The sequence below is a fragment of the Rattus norvegicus genome, chromosome 3 (assembly GCF_036323735.1).
Source record: "Rattus norvegicus strain BN/NHsdMcwi chromosome 3, GRCr8, whole genome shotgun sequence".
Lineage (NCBI taxonomy): Eukaryota > Metazoa > Chordata > Mammalia > Rodentia > Muridae > Rattus > Rattus norvegicus.
The window spans coordinates 127,920,120-127,944,581 of record NC_086021.1 but is presented as its reverse complement, the minus strand read 5'-3'; the positions used below and the strand labels follow the sequence as shown (position 1 = coordinate 127,944,581).

The 24,462-nt window shown below is 43.4% G+C and overlaps 1 protein-coding gene across 2 annotated transcripts in view; it reads left to right on the top strand.

The window, feature by feature from the left end:
• Positions 1 to 24,462, top strand: part of Zfp106 (zinc finger protein 106) — a 51,274-nt gene that overhangs the window by 19,673 nt on the left and 7,139 nt on the right. Inside the window, exons 4-17 of one of the 2 annotated variants that reach the window (NM_001419871.1) lie at positions 23 to 220; positions 3,542 to 5,707; positions 6,874 to 7,489; positions 9,011 to 9,080; positions 10,605 to 10,820; positions 12,155 to 12,490; positions 14,649 to 15,423; positions 15,745 to 15,800; positions 16,188 to 16,333; positions 17,977 to 18,111; positions 19,430 to 19,546; positions 22,253 to 22,444; positions 22,877 to 22,939; positions 24,116 to 24,235. In NM_001419871.1, the coding sequence (NP_001406800.1) occupies positions 23 to 220; positions 3,542 to 5,707; positions 6,874 to 7,489; positions 9,011 to 9,080; positions 10,605 to 10,820; positions 12,155 to 12,490; positions 14,649 to 15,423; positions 15,745 to 15,800; positions 16,188 to 16,333; positions 17,977 to 18,111; positions 19,430 to 19,546; positions 22,253 to 22,444; positions 22,877 to 22,939; positions 24,116 to 24,235 (5,206 nt within the window). The remainder of the gene's footprint in view (positions 1 to 22; positions 221 to 3,541; positions 5,708 to 6,873; positions 7,490 to 9,010; positions 9,081 to 10,604; positions 10,821 to 12,154; positions 12,491 to 14,648; positions 15,424 to 15,744; positions 15,801 to 16,187; positions 16,334 to 17,976; positions 18,112 to 19,429; positions 19,547 to 22,252; positions 22,445 to 22,876; positions 22,940 to 24,115; positions 24,236 to 24,462) is intronic. The other variant, XM_039106519.2, reaches the window with a different exon arrangement.

Here is a 24,462-nt window from a genome sequence, read left to right as displayed (position 1 = left end):
CTTCATCTCCCTCTTTCCCTAGGGACATTAGTCATGAGTGCCGAGTGTGCCGGGTCACAGAAGTGGGCCTCTCTGCATATGCAAAGCACATTTCTGGCCAGTCGCACAAAGATAATGTTGATGCCCAGGAAAGAGAAGATGATGGAAAGGAAGAGGAAGAGGAAGATTATTTTGACAAGGAACTTGTTCAGTTAATACAGGAAAGAAAAGAACAAAGCCGGTAAGTCAGCTTGTTTTCTGTTTTGCTTTTTGAGAGAAGAGTCGCTTGTAGACAGTTTATCTGTGTTGTAGACCAGCCTCTAGATATTTGTGCAGCGAAGAGTACACTATCCTAACTGAAGCTACATTCACAGCCTCGTGATTTGAAATTTGAAAGATGAATAAGCCTAACTTTAAGAACTTTAAAGCTTAATCTTATTTTAAATATAATGTTTTGTTTGAGTTTGCTATCCCAGGACTAAGGACTATGAAGTGCTTTCTTTAATTATTATCTGTCCTTAAACTCAGTCTTTAAACTGAAAACTTATGGTCTGGGTCACTGTGTCTGAACTGTTTTTATTAGTATATTTTTCTACTCAAAAGCCATAGAGTATAAGTATCATTGAATAGACATTTAAACTATTATTCATTTGTAGTATTTTTTTTTTTCTTTTCTTTTTTTCGGAGCTGGGGACCGAACCCAGGGCCTTGCGCTTGCTAGGCAAGTGCTCTACCACCGAGCTAAATCCCCAACCCCTGTAGTATATTTTTTATTGCCCAAATAATATCTCTTAGGGGAAAGGATGACCTCTTATATATAAGTTCCCTAATTGTACTTCCTAATTTTATATACCTATGTTTATGTATTTGTGTGTTAGGCATTTATGGATTTACTTACTTGATTTTATGGCCTAAAGTTGTTTGTTTGTTTGTTTGTTTGTTTGTTTGTTTTTAATTAAGCCAGGTAGTCATGTAGCCACATCAAGCATCCAGTTTGCTCGTAGTGAAAGAAGCTTCTGAACTTCTGTCTCTATCTCCTAAGGTGGTGGGATTATAGGTGTGTGCTACCATACCTGGCTTTGACCTCAGGAACTTTAACTAATGAGACAGAAGATAGGAGAGAACAATTAAGGAAGTTCATGAGTTTTAAAACCCTACTATGTGATGAGAAAATTTCTAACTCTAAATTTTAAAGATTCTTCTTGAATATTATTTATACATATGCTGCCCTGCTTTTTGTTAGAGATCTAAATATGGGTAGGAAATACGTAGTTTTACCCTAAATATTAACATTTTAAAAATGAGTCCTTGAAGAAGAATTTCTTAGTCTTAAGATGCCCACAGCAACATGATTGTTGACCCCCTTGGGCTCCATAGTCCTGCTGCTGACATACTCCTGACTACAGTGCAGTTGCAGTCTGTGCTTCTGTTTTAAGGAGTTAAATGGGTAGGATACTAATTTTGTTTCTTACACAACAAAACTATTATAGCTTAGCTGTGTAAATGATTGACCATTATCAGAGGCTATGATTATATACTGATATCATACTTAAATTCTTTGAGTCTTACATGCCTCTATAATGACATAATTATTTCAAAGCACCCACTTATTTCCTTTATTTATTGATTGATTGAAGCGGGGTCTCTTTATGTAGTCAACTCACATTCCTTGTAGCCCTGTTCCAAGTGCTGCCATGCTACCTTAGTTGAATTTTTAAATCTATATTATGAGAAAGGAACTAATTTATGTCCAGAATACTACAGGTATTAAAGGCCAGTTAAGAGCCATCAGGATGGTTCTGTGGGTAGAGGAACTACAGCCAAGCTTGACAACTACAGTCAGTCCCCCAAACACACGTGGTAGGAGGAGACTACTGACTGTACTCTTGTTCTCTGATTATACACGTGCACCATGGCATGCACATGTGCATGCACAGTCTATTTTCTTTCAAAGGCCAATTAAGGTCAGTTTTTTTTTTTTTCTTTTTCTTTTTTTCGGAGCTGGGGACCGAACCCAGGGCCTTGTGGTTGCTAGGCAAGCGCTCTACCACTGAGCTAAATCCCCAACCCCTTAAGGTCAGTTTTTAAGGTGGTAGTTAGTGTATTTTGTTTGTTGAAGCAGCAGGGTCTTGCTATGAAACCTTGGCTGGCCTGGTGCTCAAAGCATAGACCAGGCTGTCCCCAGACTCTGAGGTGTTCCCACTTCTGCCTTTCAGTACTGTAAGAGGTGCGTTATCACCACACCCAGCCTAAGGTGTTATTATTGTATGTGCAAAGGTGTATGTGTGTCTCTGCACCATGCTCATGCCTGCTGTCCATGGAGGCCAGAAGAGGGTGTCGGGAACAGGAGTTCCAGATGGCCATGAGTGGGTGCTGGGGGTTGAAACTTGGGTCCCCTGGAAGAGCCGGTGCTCTTAACTGCTGAGCCCTATCTCCAGGCCTAAGTCAAGTTTAGAGAAAGAAATTCAGTTGCAGAAACTGTTTCTGTGACATTTTTACTATATCAGGGCCTGAGTAGGGAGTATAAAATCTGCAATCAATGCTCAGACTTTTGCTCAACCCCATTGTGTTTATATGACTCCATTCATATTACTTAGCTTCTCTAAACTTGAGCCTCTTCATTTAAAAAGAAATAACATATTGCTTCTGGATTGTAAAATGGAATGAGGTAATCTTAAAAAAAAAAAAGCATTAATGAATTAATCTATGTGAAGTCTTTAGCAGAAACGAGGCGAATTTTAGGTCACTTTATTACCTGGTGTTTTGAGCACCTGTTACTTGCTGGGAAATTAGATACAACATAAGTAATTTGTAAAGAAAACTGGTTTCACGCATGGCTGTGATAAGTAAGTTTACTCCCTTTTGTGGACACCTTTTGTAACATGAGTAGCTTAAGTCGCTGTAGCTTCACTGTAAAGAGCCTGTAGCTCAGAAGCTCTTTGTAGCTACAAATGGAATTCTTTTTTATGGGATTCCTTATTTGGCCTGTGTTGCTGTTTTACTGCATTTGGGACCTAACTTACTGTGTCAGCTCAGTTCTAAGCCTATTCCAAACGGGAGGTGTATGTCAATGTTTTTTATACTACTAACAGTTACAGATGGCCACTTGATAAAGTGTGATCTTACTACTTAAAGTGGGTTAGAAAATAGATTTTTTTTCAGTAAGAACTTGTATCTGGAGAAATCATGTATAACCACTGACTGAACATGGAGTTAAATTAACAATAATCATAACCACAAACTAGAGTCTTTATTTTGAAAAGAGCTGGATAATGTAAAAATGCTAAGATAATAAGAACAAAATTCTAGAAAAATAACCTCCATTGCCCCTCCTCCCAAAATTGGGAGGATAGTTTAAATGTGTCCAATTTTTAATGTTTCTAGAATGAAGGGGAAGGTAATTTATTACATTATAGATGTAAAAGCAAGTACCAGAAATAAAAATGGGCCCCATTCTGTAATCTAAGAAAGGGGAGAGGGTTGTTTTGGTGGATTATGCCTTTAAAAGAAGCACATGTAAGAATTCCATTTAATCCATAATGACAAACTGTTTTTCTTTCAGACAAGATAAACCTTCCGGTAACAACCAAGAAGGAAACTCTGATGATAGGCAACCCCAGTGGAGACGAGAAGACCGAATTCCTTACCAAGACAGAGAGAGCTATAATCAACCAGCAAGGCATCATCGTGGCCCTCCACAGAGGGACTGGAAATGGGAAAAGGATGGCTTTAACAATACTAGAAAAAACAGTTTTCCACATTCTTTGAGGAACAGTGGTGGACCAAGAGGAAGTTCTGGCTGGCATAAAGGTGCTACAAGAGGCTCTTCAACATGGTTCCATAGTCATAGTAATTCTGGGGGAGGCTGGCATTCAAACAATGGGATGGTAGATTGGAATTATAATGGAACAGGAAGGAATCCTGGTTGGCATCCTGAAGGAACAGGTGGCTTTCCCAACTGGCACATGAACAACAGTAACGGAAACTGGAAATCCAATGTACGTGGTACAAATAGCTGGAATTACAAGGGCCCTGGAGACAAATTTCAACAAGGCAGGAACAGAAATTCTAACTATCAAATGGAAGATGTAACCAAGATGTGGAGCAAGAAATCTAATAAGCCAAGCAAGTACAGTCAGGAGAGGTGCAAGTGGCCGCGGCAGGACAGGGACAAGGCTGGCAAGTACAGGAGTCCTCAAGAGGGATACACAAGTGATACATTTCCTTCAGAAGGCTTACTCGAGTTCAATTTTGAGCAGCGAGAAAGTCAAACCACTAAGCAGACAGACACCGCAGTCTCAAAAATTAATGGGAAAAATGGCACCAAAGCAAGGGAAAAGTTCCGCCGCTGGACACCTTACCCTTCCCAGAGGACTCTAGATTTACAATCAGCCCTGAAAGAAGTCATTGGCAACAAATCAGAAACCATAGATAAGCCTCTCTTTAATTTTAGCTTAATAACTGCAGGACTGAAAGAACCAGTTGATAAAACAAGTAATCCCCCAGTGTTAAAAACACAAAAGGAAGTAGATCTTGGATCTTCCAATCACAAAGCCGTTTCTGATGGTGCTGCTTTATGTGAGGTGGCAAGAGCTTGCCCCATTACTGAGCAGTCTGAACCACATCAGAAGTCAAATAAGATCCCATTACTGAAGTCCCCACTTCTTCCACTTCCAACCCCTAAATCGGGTCCTCATAAGCATAATTTAAAGAACCGCTCAAAAACTAATGAGACAAAATCCTTTCCTTCTGGAGATCACTCACATCTCCTGAACAAGTCTACTTTAGAAGGTAGCCATGGTTCTTCCTACACATCCAAATCTCATGGTTTATGCCCTCGTGTTTTAAAGGGGAATAAAACTGCATCAGACACTCAAAAAGAACCTGATGAGAAGTTAAATAGTACATCACAGAAAGCCCAAGAGGTGCTGCAGTGTCCCAAAACACTGCAACATCCACTCCTTGGCACACCCAAAAGGGTGGAGAACCATGCAAAAGAGAGTAGTGTAGAAGAGTCTACGAGAGACTCTGTGGACATTGAGTTTCAGGCACACTCAGCTGAAAACAGTGGCGCGATATCTGAGCCAGAAAGCCATGGCATAGAAAGTAAAGATGTGGCCTCGCTGACTACAGAGGTCGCGTCCTGCAGCGCTCACACTGGGGATAAGGAACAAGGGAGCCAGATCCTAGGAACACCTGAGAACCTTTCTGCCTCCCCACATAATTCCACAGTTCACCAGAAAGAGGCTGAGTTACAAGTGACAGCAGCTACCAGTCCACACTCTGGCTTACTGCTAGACTTGAAGACCTCTCTAGAAGATGCACAGGATCACAACCTTGTTAAATCTGATGGACTTTTTGAAACAGAAAGCTTTGAGGGCACTAGCTTGGATGCAGAGCTTCAAAAAACTGATATCAATAATCAGCCCCCAGGTACACTCCTTCCTGAACTAAGTAAACTTGGTTTTCCTGCCTCGCTCCAGAGAGATCTAAGCCGGCACATTAGTTTGAAGACCAAAACAGGAACACATCTCCCAGAGCCAAACCTCAATAGTGCTCGACGAATTCGCAATATTAGTGGCCATAGAAAGAATGAAACCGAGAAGGAGTCTGGGCTTAAGCCCACCCTACGACAGATTCTAAATGCATCAAGGAGAAATGTCAACTGGGAACAGGTCATTCAACAAGTAACCAAGAAAAAGCAAGAGCTGGGCAAAGGCCTACCCAGGTGTGTGCCTCTCTCATACCTGTCCTTGGTTTCTTTTAAAGGTTACCACCCTTTGGCCTTGATTACAAGCGAGTTCTTGTTCTACTTAATTAAACTTTTGCCAAAAAATATCCATTGTAAATGTCTGCTTTAATTCAATATTAAGCACTGGCTGTTCCTACATGACACATGTGATAGTCTGTCTTGACATAGGATGCCGTTAAAATGGAAGCACACCTGAGACATGAATTGGACCCAGGATTACATCATCAGGAATCTGTCACTGGTTTAGGTGGACTAGAATGTGCTATCTGTCTCTGAATCTTAATGTTTGGTAAAAATTTTTGATTTTTTTTTTGTTTGTTTTTTGGGGTTTTTTTTGTTGTTGTTTATTTGTTTGCCTTTTGGTTTTCAAGACAGGGTTTTTCCCTGACTGCCCTGGAACCTGGTCTATAGAACTGTCTGGCCTCAAACTCAATAGAAGGCCTGCTTCTGTCTGGGATTAAAGGCATGTGCCGCCACCACCGTGCTAGCGGTCAGGTTTTTCAACTACCTGCTCTTACTACCTTCCTGAGCTTGTGGAGCCCTCCTGTAGGCCCTCTGGGCTCTACAGTGAGTATGGCAGAAGGCGTTCTCTTAAGCTCACTCATAACGTATAGTGAGGTGCCATTCTAAGTGGTCAAGAAGTGTTCAACATAGGCTTGTTCAGCTGGAAAGTAAGTTTTGCAACAATATAAGTGAACCCTCCAGGCTCAGGACTTCACTGTCCTTGTTGATTTGTTCGCCTTGTTTTCCTTTCTTAGTCCTTTTACAAAATGCATGGTGTGGTAAGGCAGAAAGCTTGGAGACAGGCTTAGTGGTGTGAGTACTTGGTAAACTGGTTTCTTGCTTTTGAAATGTTTATTGTAGACAAAGATTTCTGTGTGGCAGGGGAGCATTTGTTTCTAATTCACTTGCATTCTTGCAGCTGCACACAGTTCAGTTCAGTGCCTGTGACACTGCAGTATTGTTTACTTCACTCTGGAATCCATATTAGAGGTCGTGCCCCTTGACAGCAGGAGCATTCATTCCTCTGTGCAGTGGAGCCTGGCACTTCTAACATCCCCAGCCACATCTGATTTGTTCCTTTCTCTTTCTCTCTCTCTCTCTCTCTCTCTCTCTCTCTCTCTCTCTCTCTCTTTTTTAAGGTTTGGCATCGAAATGGTACCTTTGGTTCACAATGAACAGGAAGTCTTGGATTTAGAGGAAGAACCAGACCTGTCCAGTCTGGAGGGGTTCCAGTGGGAAGGTGTTTCCATTTCCTCATCCTCTGGCTTGGCAAGAAAGCGAAGTCTTTCTGAAAGCAGTGTGGTCTTGGACAGGGCCCCTGTATATGGCTTCTTTACTGGAGAAGGTGCTGGCAAAGAAAAGGAAGCCCAGCAGAGTCCTTCACCTAGTACTGCATCTCAGAAGGCAGCCATGTATCTTGAACCGGAAGTGGCACCTCTGTCTCCCTCTGTCAGAACAGGTGAAAGGGTTGGCACCGGTCCTACCCAGCGGCGACATAGCGCACAGTTACCATCTGATCACATAATGCCTTTCATGCATTCAGCCAGAGACCTGCATAGCCAGGAGAGGACTACCCCACTATCAGAGCACCACACCCAGGAGAGCACTGGAGAAGGAAACCCACTTTCATCAACTGCATCATCTTCAGGTCATGCAGTCTCCAGCTTAGCTGATGCAGCCACTGACAGCAGTTGTACCTCTGGTACTGAGCAAAACGATGGCCACAGTATTAGAAAGAAGCGAAGAGCCACTGGGGTGAGTACAATTCCCCATGCCTTTGCAAGCATCTCTTGGGAAGACTTGGATATTGACAAGAAAGGCTTAACTCGTTTCTCTGGGGTATCTGGGGTATGGTTTCCTTTGCTCCAGAGCAGATCTTGATGCTCTTTACTTTCCTCCTTCTGGTTTTTCTCTGAGTGGCTCTACTAAACCAGATGTAATGTGATACAAATGTACAGTACCAGGAAAATAATGAAGTCATCTCTAAAACTGGTCTCCCAGCAGTGATTCACCTAAGGATAGGTCACATCTTCAGCTGTAACTTCATCTGTTTTCATGGAGGCACTTGGTACTGCTGCATTCATAGAGCATGTGCGAATGTTGGGCTCTTAGTTAGCTGGAAGGCTTACCTTACTGCTGGAGAGACTTGATGGCATTAGAATGCACATACATGAACACTGCAACACTTTCCCAGTCTCTGTAATTGTCCTAGTTAGTTAAGCTCTCCCAATCCCTCATTTAATCACTTATGCCCCTCTGGCTCCCTGATAAGGGAGGGTGGGGGTGGGGGTGGGGGTGGTGCTGGTGGTGATGTCGTCATCATCATCATCCTCATTCCTATCCCCAGGTCCCTTTCCGAAAAGAAAGTTCAGAGACTTTCTTTCCGGCGTTCAAGCCATCTGTGATCTCGTACCCCCTTTCCCTTTAAAGCTGAAGCCCAATTCCGTTTGCTTTAGCCAGAGGAGATACTGTTAGGTGATTTTAAATATACTTGAAGCTTGAGATTTAATTTAAAAGCTATTGTTGAGGTTTGTATGTGGATGGTTTAGTGTCTTGTTGGAAAGGTTTCTAGAGTGCAACCCATGCCAAGATGAACTCAGTAAAATGTTACTGGTTCTCCCGGGAGTCTACGTGTCACTCACTGCACCCGGGAACATCTAAGTACCTAAGCATCTAAGATGCTTCAGAACATCTAAGGTACCAGGAAACACGTGGTCTCGGGCTTTCTTATTAGAAACATTAGGTGGACTAATGGTTACGTTGTGCACAAAGCCTCTGTTGTCTTCATAGAGACAGAAGCAATAGCAGAGGGCTGGAGATATGGCTCAGTGGTTAAGAGCACTGACTGCTGGGGTTGGGGATTTAGCTCAGTGGTAGAGCGCTTGCCTAGAGCGCTTGCCTAGCAAGCACAAGGCCCTGGGTTCGGTCCCCAGCTCCGAAAAAAAGAAAAGGAAAAAAAAAAAAAAAAAAGAGCACTGACTGCTCTTCCAGAGGTCCTGGGTTCAAATCCCAGCAAACCACGTGGTGGCTCACAACTATCTGTAATGAGAGCTGAGGCCCTCTTCTGGTGTGTCGGAAGACAGCTACAGTGCACTCATATATAATAAATAAATAAGTCTTTAAAAAGGGGGTGGGGGTGGGATTTAGCTCAGTGGTAGGTCCTGGGTTCAGTCCTCAGCTCCGACGGGGGGGGGGGGGGGGGGGAGAAGCAATAGCAGAATTGTCCCTCTCTTGTACAATGACATTTATATATTCGGTATGCAATTTTCTTCTTAGGATGGATCTTCCCCTGAACTACCAAGTCTTGAGAGAAAAAATAAAAGAAGGAAAATTAAAGGAAAGAAAGGTATGGCTATATAAAGCTACAGAAGAACGTTGTTTTGTTTTTAACATTGCTGAGTGTAGAACACGTGGCTTCATACATGCTGGGTGGGTCCTCTACCTTTGTCTCTGATTACAGGAAGTCGCCCTGATAGCACTTCAGCCTTTTTATAATCTGGCGTGATGATTTCTAATCATGGAACACTGGTCGTCTGCCTCACAGTATTCAATGTTTGTTTTGAGACAGGGTATTTGCTATACAGACTGGCCTCAGACTTGCAGTAATCCTCATTCCTGCCTCCCCGTGCTGGGTTACAAGCTTCTGGCTTCATACCACAAGGCTTGCAAATGTTTTGTTTTGTTTTCATTGAAAAAGCTGCTGGGTGGTGGCTAAGTGGAAAGGCACGAGGCCCCTGGTTCAGTCCTCGCCAGGATGGCCTGAACTGACCTGGGTTGCAATTCTACTTTAGCCTCTGCAAAGCAAGATTGCAAACTTAGGACGCCACACTTGGTTAAAGCATAGTTTATCTCACATTGCTGCCTTATTTTAATGTTTGTTTGTTTATGTATTTTATGTATGTGAATGCTTAATTTGCCTGTATGCCTGCATGACAGAAGAGGGCATCAGATCCCATGTGGTTTCTGGGGATTTAACTCAAGATCTCTGGGACAGTAGTCAGCACTCTTAACCACTGAGCCATCTCCCTAACCCCTGTTGCCTGTTTAAAAGCAGAAAAAAGTTTGACTGCTTGCTCCAAGCAACAGTTGTAGCTAAGAAATACATGCTACCTCATAAACCTGAAGGCTAAGTTATATATATATATTGTAGACAATAGAGGCTGGGAATCTCTCTGGGATTTTCCAGTTGGAATGAGGTCATTTGGTTAAATATTTGCCCCTCTCACTTACTTACAGTGTGACCCATGCTAGCCTTGGACTCCAGGTAGTTGTGCCTTTGCATTCCAGGACTGGAATTAGCTTGTGAGCCACCAGCCTAGCTTCACTTTTTATTTTTGAGGCACCTTGTTTGCTTTTCTAATGTCAGTTGAGGAGTGTGTAGTAGAACAGGATCTGATTTGGGTCTAGATTTCTGTTCAGTATCAAGACTAGACTTTCTTCAGGGAAGCTTTAATAAAGGTAGCTGTGACACCAAGAGCAGAGCGGACGGGTGCCTCAGATGTTGAGGTTACATGACACATCAAGAGAAGCATCAGGAGAGAGTGCGGTGGCACGCGGTGGGTGAGGGGGGTGGTGATGGAGGTAACAGAGTAGAAAACCATGGCCTCAGAGGAAAAGTGCAAGGACTGTAAGCCTGAAGTTCGGTCTCAGCCAAAGCCCTGTGTGAGGAGTACAGAGACAGCCAAAGAAAGGAACAAGACCAAAAGCAGCCTGCATGCTAGGACAGAGGTGTCCCTAAAGGCAGGGGGTGGGGTAAGATCCTTGAGCCTCATTCACATGTTGAGAGAGAAAGACAGGTTTGTACTAAGCACATGTATTTCTGTCTTTGAAGAAAGTGTAACTAAACTGGGCCTTTGTTTTGTTTTGACAGAGCGTTCTCAGGTTGACCAGCTATTGACTATCTCCTTAAGAGAGGAGGAGCTGAGCAAGTCTCTGCAGTGCATGGACAATAAGCTCCTGCAGGCGCGGGCAGCACTGCAGACAGCCTACGTGGAAGTTCAGAGGCTGCTCATGCTCAAGCAGCAGGTAACTGTGGAGATGAGCGCACTGAGGACCCACAGGATACAGATTTTACAAGGATTACAAGGTATTTAGAGCCTGTCTGATGAACTGTTAAGTTTGTGATTTGTCAGGGCTAAAGCACAAGTCGTGGGAGTGTCATACATTTTCCTGCATGTCTCCATAGTTTCATTCTGTAAAAACCAGAGACTTGGATGTCTGGGAAATGTGTGACAGAGCTGTGCTGAGTGGCCCAGGCCTGTAATCTGCACTGCTCAGGAAGCTGACATGGGAAAGTTGTGAGGTGAAAGTTTATCTGAGTGAGTTCAAGGCCCACCTGCATTTCATAGTGGTGGATTAAAAAGAATTGGCAGTGGAGCTTGGTTGTTGAGTGCTTGCCCTGTATGAGCAAGGCCTGAGGTTTGCTTTACATTGTGGGGTTCCAGTTACAGAAGGAGGAGAAAGAATAACAGATTGCTTTGATGAGGAATCAGAAGAACTGAGTTTAAATCTTGGCTTCTGTTAGTAACTATATGACTTAGATAAGTCATTTAAAATTTGACTTTTTTTTTTTTTTTAATTCTTATTTTTTGACAGGGCCTAACTCAGTAGCCCAGGCTGTCCCAGGACTTATATATATAGTCTAGGATGACATAGCACTCAGTGCAGTCTTCCGTTTTCAAATCTTTGAATGTTAGGATTGCAGGTGTGACCCACCTTGTACTTTGAGAAGTGTAATTGTTACAGCTTGTTCTCTGCGCCCTTGATAGTTGTACTGATTAGACATTTTTGTTTGGACAAGTTGAGAGGGAGAATGCTAACACATTATTAAGTTAATTTTTGTATGTTTTTAATTTTTTGTTGTAGTTTTTTTCAGGGAGGGTCTTCCCTGTAGCCCTAGCTGTTCTGGAACTCACTCTATAGACCAGGCTGGCCTCAAACTCATGGAGATCTGCTTATCTCTGCCTCCTGTGTGCTGGCAGAAAACGCTCTGCCGCCATGTCTGGCTATTCTGCTTAGAATCCTTATCCTCTAGTTCCCACTTTTTGAGGGCTGTGATTACAGGCGTGAACCACAATGCCCAACTTAAAATTATTTCCTAGTCTTTAAAAATACATATTGGAGGGGTTGGGGATTTAGCTCAGTGGTAGAGCGTTTGCCTAGGAAGCGCAAGGCCCTGGGTTCGATCCCCAGCTCCGAAAAAAAGAACCAAAAAAAAAAAAAAAAATACATATTGGAAACCAGGTATGATGACACATGCCTTTAATCCCAGCACTGGAAAGTGAATTAGATGGAGATCTGTGAGTTCAAGGCCGGCCTGGTCTAAACAGTGAGACAAAAGAAATAAAATCTGGCTAAGAAATAAATGACTTTCCAAATAACATTCTTGCATTTGTTGTGTGTCTGTGTTTTCTGTTCTAGAAACATATGAACCTTCTGAGCACCCAGACCAGACTCCCTGTAGCCTCATAGCACGAGAACACAGAGACAGCCGATCTCAGCCATCTGTTGAGACAGCTCTGCTGCCTGTACCCTTTTTCCCGGGGTTTCTGGATCCACCTCCTTCCCATGCATCTCTACCATCCTCTGGAACCCCTCTCCAAATAACCACTTGTACTTTCCAAGCCCATGGTACTGCCCCTGATTCATCAATTCAGATTAAACAAGAGCCCATGTCTCCTGAACAAGAGGGGAATATGAACACTGTGCCACAAGGCTCTGCTTCCAATGTGTCCAAGGAATTACTGCAAACTAATAGTAAGTAAGCGTTTCCCCAGAGGCAGTTGTAAAGCTAATGAAACAAAGCCACACTTGTCAGCTCAGCACTCGGGAGGCAGAGGCAGGTGGATCTTTAGTTAGAGATCAGGTCTCAGCTTGATCTGCATTGCAAGTTCAGGCCAGCTGTGGCTCTGAGACCTTCTCTCAAAAATAAAATAATTAGTTATTATAGTTAGCTTTTCATTGACAGATACTTCATATAGGACTGTTGTTTTCAAGTACTTCAGAGAGTGTGGGGTTAGAGAGATGGCTCGGCAGGTAAAGGTTTGTCAGCAAGCCTGATCACCTGAGTTTAAACCTTTAGAGTCCACAAGAAGGAAGAGAACCTGGACCCTCATATGCACAGCGGTGCTAAAACATACAGATAAAATAAATGTAAAGTCTTAAAAAACTAATAAAATATTTCAGAGAATTCATTTTTCATTGTTCCCTGATTTTCTCAGAGCTTAATGAGTTGACATCCATTTGACTCTTCTACAATGCTTCCTTTGTCTCTGATGTGTGGGTAAGCTTGGTCAGCCTGTTTACTCAGTAAGGCCTGTCCTCTCAGTTTCTGAGTGCTTACTGCATTTATTACCTCAGATGTAAGCCAGGACTGATAAGAACCCTGAGAAGCAAGTAGCCATGTTGGCCACAGGGTTCTGGTGTTTACTGGTATTAACAGGATCTTGTGTGGGTTGAGAAGTAGCCAAGGATCTTAACACATGCCTGGATTTTTTTAACAGTTGAGGATAACATCTTTTTTTTTTTTTTTTTTTTTTTTTTTGGTTCTTTTTTTCGGAGCTGGGGACCGAACCCAGGGCCTTGCGCTTCCTAGGTAAGCGCTCTACCACTGAGCTAAATCCCCAGCCCCTTGAGGATAACATCTTATAACTACAAATAATATCACATTAAAAGTTCAGTCAGAAAAACTGACAGTCCAAATTAAATGGCTCAGCAGGAAAAAGCTGGCCAAGTAATCCTGGCACCTCATGTTGCTGGATATGATGGCACAAATCTGCAATCCCAGCACTCCTTGGGGTGGGAGGCCAAGGCAGGAGAATTGCCTGGAAGCTTGCAAGCCAGCTAGCCTGACGTGTGAACCACAGCGGCAGGATCCACCAGAGAGCCTGCCTCAGTACGGCAGACGGCAAGAACTGACACCCAAAAGTTGCCCTTTGACCTCCACGCTTGCACCAGGGTATGTACACACACATGTACACACTTCACACACACCTGTCATTGTGTGATTCCTTAAGCTAAAGCAGTTGGAAAAACCCCTTCATTTCTGCTACTCAGGCCCTTTTGTGGTAGGTATTTATTATGTAGATACTAGATCTAATGTCTGTGATCTGTCATACTGAAATTTAAGTTAGCTTTATGGGGTCAGCATTTAGGTTTTTATAATGCCTGCAGGGATGACAGGTGGAGTGAGTGCACACATCACCAAGCCTAGAAACCTGAATTTGATCCTCAGGATCCATATTGTAGAGAAATTGACTTCTGCAAGTTGTTCTCTGACCTTCACAATTGGCCACGTACACAAAATAAATAAAACATAGTTTAAAAATATTAAATTTATGTAATGATTATATTGACTTCAGATGAGATTATTTAATAGAACTTAAAAGTGTGGATGTATTATTTTGTCCCATGTTTCCTATCTTTTTTAGGGGGGAAGGCTGCTGCAGAGTGCATATTAGGCAAGCCCAGTACTACCACTGAACTACAAACATCCTGAGCTGTATTTCAATGTCTTAAACCATAAGTATATGTTTGTTTACATGTAGACTATATAAAGGACAGTTTACCGTAACCTGACCTTTTCTACTAAATAAGTCATTTTCCTGTATCACTAAAGTGATTCATCTGTGGGAGCTGAGGAGTAGACTCAGTGGGTCATGTACTCTCATAAGCAGTGAGGACCAGCATCCCTACAGTAAGATGAAAAGCTGAGGTAGAGTCACCCTTTGACCTCCACACAAGTTCCCTGGCACGTGGACATCCAAGCTTATTCCTTGCACTCGCGCACACACATACACAAACACACACACAGTAAAACCCATAGACCATTAAATATGTGAACATTCAAAATAGAAGAAAAACCAAAAGTCCCTGCTTACGGAAGTTGATTTTTCTGTTTGATTTCCTGATTCAGGAGTGGCCGGTGACAGCTGTCCAGTTTACCCAGCTATCCCTGCAGTGATAACATCAGAGTCAACAGAAAATTGCCAGGAGGTTAACCAAGATCTGAATTTTTCTGTGGAGCAAGGAAATTCCAGAAGCAGAGAAAACTCTCCTCCTTGCCAGTCTCCTGATCCTCCTGGTGTAAACAAAGGTGAAGGGTCAGCCAAAGGCAGCAGTGGATCTGAAGCCTGTAGCAGTTCTTCTCTGAGACTGTCTTTCACTCCCGAAACTCCTGCAGAGAAGGAAACTCAGTCCCCAGCTGACCAGCCTGAGCAACAGGCAGAATCCACACTGACATCTGCTGAAACTAGAGGTAGCAAGAAGAAGAAGAAACTTCGAAAGAAGAAGACACTTCGAGCCACCCATGTTCCCGAGAACAGCGACACGGAACAGGATGTGTTCACCACTAAGCCTGCAAGAAAGGTCAAAACTGGAAAGGCAGCTAAAGGCGGTAAAGTGACAACCTCCACCTGGGGAGACAGCCAAACCGGTCGGGAGCAAGAAACTGCCAGAGATGAGCCAGACAGCGAGTCCTCCCTAGAAGTCCTGGAAGTCCCAAATCCTCAGTTAGAAGTAGTTGCCATTGAGTCTTCTGAATCAGGAGAAGAGAAACCAGACAGCCCATCGAAAAAAGATACCTGGACCGCTGTAGAGCAGAACTCAATAGAACCTTCTCGTTCTGGTTGTGATGAGGTTAGCTCTACCAGTGAGCTTGGCACCCGCTACAGGGATGGCGTTCCTGTGAGGTGAGGTTGGTCACTATCTGGGCAGCGGCCTCACAGCTCTTTTTTCATTTACTCTTTTAAGTAGAATTTTAGAATTTCTTTCTAAATTAAAACATATGTGAAAGGTTATGAATAGGAAAAAATCAAATCTTGGCTATTGGAGTTGGCTCTTTTTTCTTTTGTTATTGTTCTGGCTTATTTGCTTCTTTGCTTTTTCTTTTTATCTTTTAAATTTCAAACATTTCAGGTAGAAAAACTGATTCTTTTGATTTAGAAAATGTTTAGTTTTGCCATCTGTCCTAATCTCCCAGATGCCAAGAAATTGTTGGTGTTGTTTTTCAGTGTGGCAGAAACTCAGACGGTGATCTCCTCCATCAAAGCATCCAAGAACTCTTCAGGTAATTGTGTTCTAAGCAGCCACAGCGAAAGGGGGTTTTAGAATTTAGTAAGTCAAGTTGGCTTAAATATATTCATGGAATAGGAAATAAAGTGAGAACTTGCACCAAGAGTGCTGCCTGGGTCAGCACCGCGTATGTAGTCCTGGACTTGGCACACCGCACTCCCATCCCGCTCAGCCGGCTTCCTTTTCTGACTTCATTAGTTCTAACATTTTTGTTTTGTTTTGGTGGAATCTTCCCAATGGAGAACTTTGAAAAGTGTGACTCTCTGCTTGGGAATTAGAATCAAAGAGGACTGTCCAGTGATGTGACTCAGACCCTCTATGTGGTTGTGGAGGTTTTGACAGACTGCAGTAGACATGTCTCTGAAACCTGTTTGTTTTCCAGAAATATCTTCAGAGCCAGGAGATGATGATGAGCCTACAGAAGGAAGCTTCGAAGGACATCAGGCCGCAGTGAATGCAATTCAGATATTTGGGAACTCACTATACACTTGCTCAGCAGACACAACTGTCCGAGTTTATAACCTGGTGGTGAGTGTGGTGCTCTGTTCCTTCAGCATCAGGTCTAATGTTGTCTGTAACTTACATGGTCGGAGCACTCTGGCTCTCCTGAGGCTCAGGCTGATCCTAGATGTGGTGGGTCCTCCAGTCAGCTGGGACAGTAGGCTTCTTTTCTCAGCCCTGCCTTCTTCATTACATTTTCCTAAAATGTGTTTCTGAGAGGAACCTTCAGGATCTCTTCCCCTCTCCATTAGAAAAAGTCCTGCAGTTTATTCTCTGAGCCAGCATCCAGTCAGGCCCCAGCCTTGAAGTTAGTGCTCAGTCACACAGCTGCTGCACAATAGAGGAAGCAGGAAATGATGATCGCAGCGCGTCTGAGTAAGAATTTTTCTCTGGTGACTATAGAGTACAGGTTCTGACAGGAGTAGTCCCTTCCCATGCTTCCCCTCAGTGTAAGTGATGCCCATCGATGCTTCAGAAAACACTTTCCACAATGATAATCAGGACACTTTAGGAATACTTGCATGCTTTCTGCACCAACACCGTAAAGGTGTTAGATGATGAACAAGGGGTGTTTTCCAGTAGACAGCAGGTTTGTGATCTGGGGCCATGACCTCGGAAGAAAGCAGTGGCAATGGAAGTGTGAGCAATGCTCTGCAGGAGTGGGACTGGGTGTGGTGGCTGTGCCTGTAGTCCTGTCACTTGGGAGATGGAGGTAGGGGCAGGAGGACCTGGAGTGCAAAGCCAGCCTCTGGTACAAAGGCTTAGAAAGCACTTACATGAAACTGTCTTGATAAATTAATTGATCTAGTAAATCATCTAATTTTTAGGTTGTGAGATCTATATGTGGATGCATATATGTACATTGTAAATAGATTTGGTATGTGCACAGATGGAGCATGTAAGATAGTTCTCAGGAAAGCATTCCTATGCCACTAGGACCAGTGTAGCATCTGACATTTTAAATTGTGTATTCTCATAAGCTAGTAGTCAAATGTGTAACTGCTCTGGGTAGGCAGCTGCAGTTTAGACTTTCTAGGTCTCTTGCCCCGTGTATTAGAAAAACCTGACCTAAGCATTAGGTGACGTTCTCTCTTGCCTCATGGTATTTTTGAGTGTGGCTTCGTAAATGTATAGTTGTAGTTATTGCACTGTACATGACTTTGCTTGGCATTTAGTGAACGACAAATATTTACTAAGCACGCGTTGTGTACCAGGTAGCCTATCTGGGTAAATACAGCAGTGGACTAGAAGTTGTAGCATTTTTTTCATTAGTAAAAGGCATTGTCTGTATTAGATACCCTTCTTTTGCTCTATTGGAGACAACACCACAACCAGGGCATCTTCTAGAACGAACGAAGTGTTTATTTAGGCTTACAGTTCCTGAGGGTTGTAGTCTGTAATGATGGGAACTGCGTGGCTGGCTACAGGCATGGTGGCAGCATTAGGAAGCTCCCATCTTGACCCTCAGGAATGGAACAGAGTAAACTGGGAATGCTGTAAATCCTAAACTCTTCAAAGCCTGCCCCTGCTGACAAACTTTGTGCACCAAGGCTGCACCACCAACTGGTGACAGAGTATGCAAATACCCACGCCCTTCGTCGACACTTCTAATGCAAACATTATATCTTCTCAATCCTGTGAGTACCAATCTGACCTGTGCTTCACCTTAGAGTCGGAAGTGTGTTGGTGTCTTTGAGGGACACATTTCCAAAGTGAACTGCCTTCTTGTCACTCACACCTCTGGGAAGAATTCTGTCCTCTACACAGGTTCCAGTGACCACACCATCCGCTGCTACAATGTTAAGGTTAGTGGTTCTAGAGAAATCACAATGGTACTAACCCTTCAGCTGCATTTACTGTTGTCCTACTGTTTGACTTTCTCATTTTTCCTTCAGGCCATATCTTAGCATGTAGATACCATCCTGGGTAGATAGGAGATTTAGCATAAATCACATTTTCTCTTTCTTCATCAGTATCAGTGTACCCCCTTGGTCTTAGTTTGCCAGAATTAATCCTAGTTACAACATTTTAATTATTTATCTACTTACTTTGTATATGTATGTGTGTGTGTGTGTTTATATACATGTGTGCAGAGGTCAGAGGAGTGTTTTTTCTCTTTCAAACTTGGCTTGGCCACAGGCACCTTTACCAGCCTAGCCATCCCACAGGCCTCTTTACCAGCCTAGCCATCCCACAGGCACCTTTACCAGCCTAGCCATCCCACAGGCCCCTTTACCAGCCTAGCCATCCCACAGGCACCTTTACCAGCCTAGCCATCCCACAGGCCCCTGTTACCAGCCTAGCCATCCCACTGGCCCCTGTTACCAGCCTAGCCATCCCACTGGCCCATGTTACCAGCCTAGCCATCCCAGTGGCACCTGTTACCAGCCTAGCCATCCCACTGGCCCCTGTTAACTTCTTTAAAGTTAAATTTTAGGGCAGCCGGGAAAATGAGTTGATTGGTAAAGTTCTTGCCTTAAATGCCTTCTAGTCCCAGAGCCCACTTTAAAAAAGCAGACCATGGGGCCCACAAGATGGCTCAACAGAGAAAGGCTCTTGCTGTCAAGCTTGTTAACCAAAGTTGAGATCCATTCGATCCACATCATGGTGAAAGAAAGAAAGCAGCAGGTTGTCCTCTGGCCTCCACACCAGTCAGTGTCTTATGTGTCCATCAAGCAGCAAGTCCAGGCTGGTATCAAGTTAACTACATAGAATTTCTGATTCTCCTGCTTCTACCTCCCAAATACTGAGAAACAGGCATAGGCCACCACACCCTGTTTGTGATGTGCTTCGGACTGAACCCAGGGCTCCATGCCTGCTAGCTACAACTCCAGCCTGCCAGGGGCATCTTTATCTAGAGATAAAGATTAAAAAGCTTAAGACGTAAATAAGTAAATACATAAATAAATATTTTAAAAGAAGCTTAAGACTCAAGTTAGCCCTTTAAAGAATTCATGTTTTTAATTAGAAATACCAGTATCGTTAGAGTTTTTTATTTTTTTGATAGTACCACACCCTACGATCTTGGCCTTACACTTAAAAGTGTTTCGAGGAACAATTGTTCACACTTCTCATTGCCACTCCCCTCTGTTAGTAAGGAATTGTTTCGTTTTGTTTTTTCAGACCCGAGAATGTATGGAACAGTTACAGCTGGAAGACCGGGTTCTCTGCCTTCATAATAGATGGCGGACCCTCTATGCTGGTCTAGCAAATGGCACTGTGGTCACATTCAACATAAAGGTTAGTGGTTGGGGAAGCAGGCTGGATTTCCCTGCCCTTTGTAAGTAGACCGGCTTTCTCTGGTAGGAAACAGCAAGTAGTCATTTCTCTCTCTGAGGAAACAATAGAACTGGCCTTTATTCAAAAACCACTGCTTTCCAGTGCAAGTGAGATCAGTCCTCTGTTGGGTCAGCTCAGACTCATGTGTGCTAGGACGACCAAAGTGCAGTCCTACTAAAACTAAACCAAGCCTGGGTATTTGGGCCAAATAATGAGTCATATGTTAAGCCAGTCCGTCTGATTTAAGAATGACACCATGGAAAGTGAATTCGAGTTCCCTGATGTATGGCACTTATGTAGCTGGAGACTGCTCTGTGAGGTGAAGTCATTCTGAGGTTTCTTTAACAGCCTCATTCTTTTCCAACTCATGTGGTGAGCAAACTTCTTCCTTTGCTGGGCCCCAGAGTTTCCTAGTTTATGTTGCTATGATAAAATGCCCAATCAAAATCAACTCAAAAAAGTCTATTTGGCTGAAGGCAACACAAGCCAGTCATATCCACAGCCAAGAAGAGAAGGAAGTGAATACATGCATGCAGGCTTTCTGTATTTGGCTCCCTTACTGCACTTAAACGGGCAGCATCTAAACCTAGGGAGTGCTGCACCTGCAGTGGGTGGTTCACGTCCTCCCCACTTAGTGCATTCAGGACAGTCTCTCATTACCCACAATGCAACCTGACAGACCTCACTGAGACTCTCTTCCCAGGCGATCCTAGGTTGTATCTAGTTGATAATGAAAATTGCATTATACAGAGTTCGGTTACAGAGTTCCTGGTGGTGAGATATGAGAGTAGTAAGCTTGTGCCCCAGGAGACTTGATCTCGCTTCTGTTTAAGAAGAAGGTAAGTGTGCATTGACAAACTTGGGTAGGACTTACTGGTAGAATCAGGGACACCTTGTGGGAATGCCTTGTGGCAGCTGACATGAAGGACGGGCTGAGGAAAAGGGAGTGGGAGCACTATCCATGGAGGCAGGGTTCCCAAGTGTGACTGGTGTAGCTCCACCCCTCGTCATTGCCAGGGTTCCTCTGCTGTGGCACTGACTAGCACGGTGTAAGAAATGTGATGTTTGGGCCTTTTGGAAACTTTTCAAATGACATTTGAAGACTCTAGTACGTTTATAATAAGTGATTTGGTCCATTGTTATTGTGACAAGTGCAGATTTTTTTTAATTGAAGTGCCAGTCTCCTGATCAGATTGAATTAAGCAATAGGAATAAAGACAAAAGGGCAAAATTAAAATTCTATTTATAAGGCAAAAGCTTAATAGTTATAAGATATATTTCTTTTGTACAGGTTTTGTTGTTAGAGATTGACATTACAAAGGGAGAGTTTGTCAGGCAGAAAAGGTTTTAGATGGTTGAAAGTCAAGAAGTAGAGGGCAGCTTTACAAATGGTTGTGTGCATGAGATTTGCACATGAGGACTGGCTCTTTTTGGCCCATGTTCTAGCATGCAGAATATAGTGCTCAGGAGAGATAGTCTCCCTCTGTCCCTCACTGCACACTGAACTCCAGACAGCTCTTAGCATGTCAGGATGGCTTGATGTCATTGCTTATATGAAAGCTGCTGCTTTCTGCTTAGTTTCTGGGAGTTTTACTTTATGTATGTACCCAACGTATCTTTTTAAAAAAATGAAGCTTTATGAGCAAGATTGGCAAGCAGGGAGAAGAGATAGGGGAGAGAGACATGCATGAAGAACACGTGTTTTAGAATCTGTGGTGTAAACATGCCATTCTGATAGGAAGACTGCTGTCTTCTGTTAAAACACCTCATAAGACAGACATCTGGGGGTGAGGGTATGGCAGAAGAGCAAAGTAACACAAACGTGGAAAATTTAAGTTTACTTATTTTGTTTTAGATTAGTTTATCTTATTTTATGTGTAAGAGTGTTTTGCCTGCATATGTCTGTGCACCACATGCCCACAGAGGTCAGTCAGGTCTTTCCTGAGAGGTTGGAATCTTCATTACACTGGAGAGAGGGCTGGTGATTAAGAGGATCAGATTTCTGTTCCTAGCCCTCACATCATGCTGCTCACAGTGCTAGTAACTCCAGATCCAGGGGAGCCAGTACCCTCAGATAGCCTCCACTGGGACCTGAATACATGTGCACACACACAGGCATACAATAAATAAAAATAAATTAAAATTGTTTAAGAACATAGTCACTTCTCAGCAGAGATAGTTTGAAATGTCATGAGATTATATAGCATATTCTTTGGAGGGACAAAACACAATGGGAACATAGGCATGGTGACTTATGCCTGTAATTCGAGCAGTATGAAGGCCGAGACAGGAGAATTTATGCGTTTGAGAGTAGTTTGGGCTGGCTACCTAGTTCAAGGTCAGCTGAGCTGCATAGCAAGCAAAGGAAAGAAAAATAACACTGGAGGAGTCCCAAGTCTGGCAGAGACTACGCTGGAGTCGGGTGTTGTTAGGGTCAGTACAGTTCAGCTCAAGGATAGAAAAGAATTTGCTGTGTGGGTTTGCACTACTAGATCAGGGGAGGGGAGGTCATAAGTAGCAAAGAAGATTGGAGCTGTCATGCAAGGGTTTGGAACATTGGGGATTTGGGGTGGGCAGTAGATGGGAGGGTTTATATAGCAGTTTGAGTTAGCTGTTTTTGGCGTTTTTTGGTAAGTTGCTTTTATGGAATGGTTGGTTGTTTTTCAGAACAACAAGCGACAGGAAATCTTTGAATGCCATGGCCCTCGGGCAGTCAGCTGCCTCGCCACAGCTCAGGAAGGTGCACGAAAACTGCTGGTTGTAGGATCTTACGACTGCACCATTAGTGTTCGAGATGCCCGAAACGGATTGCTGCTCAGAACCCTGGAGGGCCACAGCAAGACTGTTCTCTGCATGAAGGTGAGTGAATGGGTGGTGGCGTGAACAGCATTTCTGCTGCTCTGCAGTGTTGTTAGAACATGGCTTCATCCTGTAGCGCACAGTCGAGGGGATTATAGTCCTTTGTGCCTGGATCACAAAGTGAACAACCATTTTTAATAACGCTGGCGAGAAACAAATGTATCTTACTGTAGTGTGGCCACACTTCATGCCCTTCTAGGGTAGTTCATAGTTGTCCTGTGTAGGTCATGAACCTAGCAATGCCCTGGCAAGTTCATCAGTGCCTGGTGGTAAGGCACGCATTTTCAGTTAGAAAATGTGTCTGGGAAACATTATTTTATGCAGTTTGTGTTCATCTTAAAATAGGAAATTCACAGCCACCAGTATGCTTTACAAGTTAGAGAGGAGACAGAACTTACACAGAAGTTAATCTATTGCCTGTTTCTCTTTAAGGTGGTGAACGACCTCGTGTTCAGTGGCTCCAGTGACCAGTCGGTGCATGCTCACAACATTCACGTAAGCTGTGTTGCTGAGGGGACGGAAGTTTTAGATGAGAGTCTAAAGCTTGGAGGCTTCCTCAGCCCTGGGTCTTTTACATCTGACCCATTGTCTAGGGAAGCCCATGTGCATGTGTGTGCTCTTCGGTGATCTCAAACCCAGAATCCCAACCTTACCAAAGAGAATTAATCAGGAAGACTTGGGGTTTTGGAAGGTTTCATTTGAAGGCCTCTTTTGAACTCGGGGCTCTTAGTGAGTGTTTAAAGTACATAAACAGACATGAACGGTTGAGAGCCTGCCCTCGATCTCAGAGAAGAGTAGCTCTTCCTGATCTCTAGATGGCATTGGCCATCATGACATGTTACTTGGGACTAGTGAAATGGTTAATAGAGTGCGGCTTGGCGATTGTTTCTTATTTCAGATTGTTTCTTTGTATGTTGCATTTGTATATATAAAATAAATATCTTGAGTATAAATACAAAAGTTCTTTCATATATATAGCCTGAAGGTAATTTTGTTTTTAATATGTTTTTTAAGTTTTGACTGTGACCTGACACATGGGTGAGGCATAGGACTTTCACCTGTGATTGATGTCTGCTCTAAAGCTGTAGATTTTAGAGCATTTCTGATACTTGGATCAGGAATACTCATACTTCAAAAACAGGAGATTGTGGATGGCTCAGCAGGTAAAGGCGCTTACCACAAAACCTGACAAGATATGTTCAGTCCCCTTAATCCATATGTAGAAGGCGAGAACTGACTCTCCTACGCTGTTCTCTGACCTCCAGTGTGTGTGCTGTGGCCTGTGTGCCTGAACAGAAACACAAAGTCAGAAATGTGGTTTTTCCAGTTTTGTTTTGTTTTCTTGAGACACAGTTTCTCTGTGTAGCCCTGGCTGTCCTTGAAACTCTGTCTGTAGACTGTCTTGGAACTCAGATCCATCCTCCTGCCTCTGCTTCCCCAGTGCTGGAATCAAAGGCGTGGTCCGCCACTACCTGGCTTGTCAATAAATGTTAAAGTCTGAGGGTATGTGTAATGTTTCTGTAGCTGACGTCCTTGAGAGTAAAAACATGAGCTGTTAGCATTAGAACAGCCGCATTATTTACCTCGGAATCTTCCCTTAGAACTTTACAATCAGAAAATGCAACTAGAATCCTAAGAACCAGTCTAATGAGTGTCTCTCTTCTGATACAGACTGGTGAGCTCGTGCGCATCTATAAAGGCCACAACCACGCAGTGACTGTGGTGAATATTCTGGGGAAAGTGATGGTGACGGCTTGCCTGGACAAGTTTGTTCGTGTCTATGAGTTACAGGTAGGATGAGGTCCACATACTGTGTATGACGCTTAGTGCTGGTGTGAGGTTGGATTGGCACCTGAGTCCATACTTTCAGAAGCCTTCTAAAATGGTTAGGAAGCAGCCAGGCCAAGGACGGCACTCAGAAACCACTCTGAGATACTTGATCAGGCTCCTGGTTGTCAAAACTAGTATTTTTGTATTTATTGCCTGCCTTTTATGGGTGGTGGGGTAGATAGGTGAAG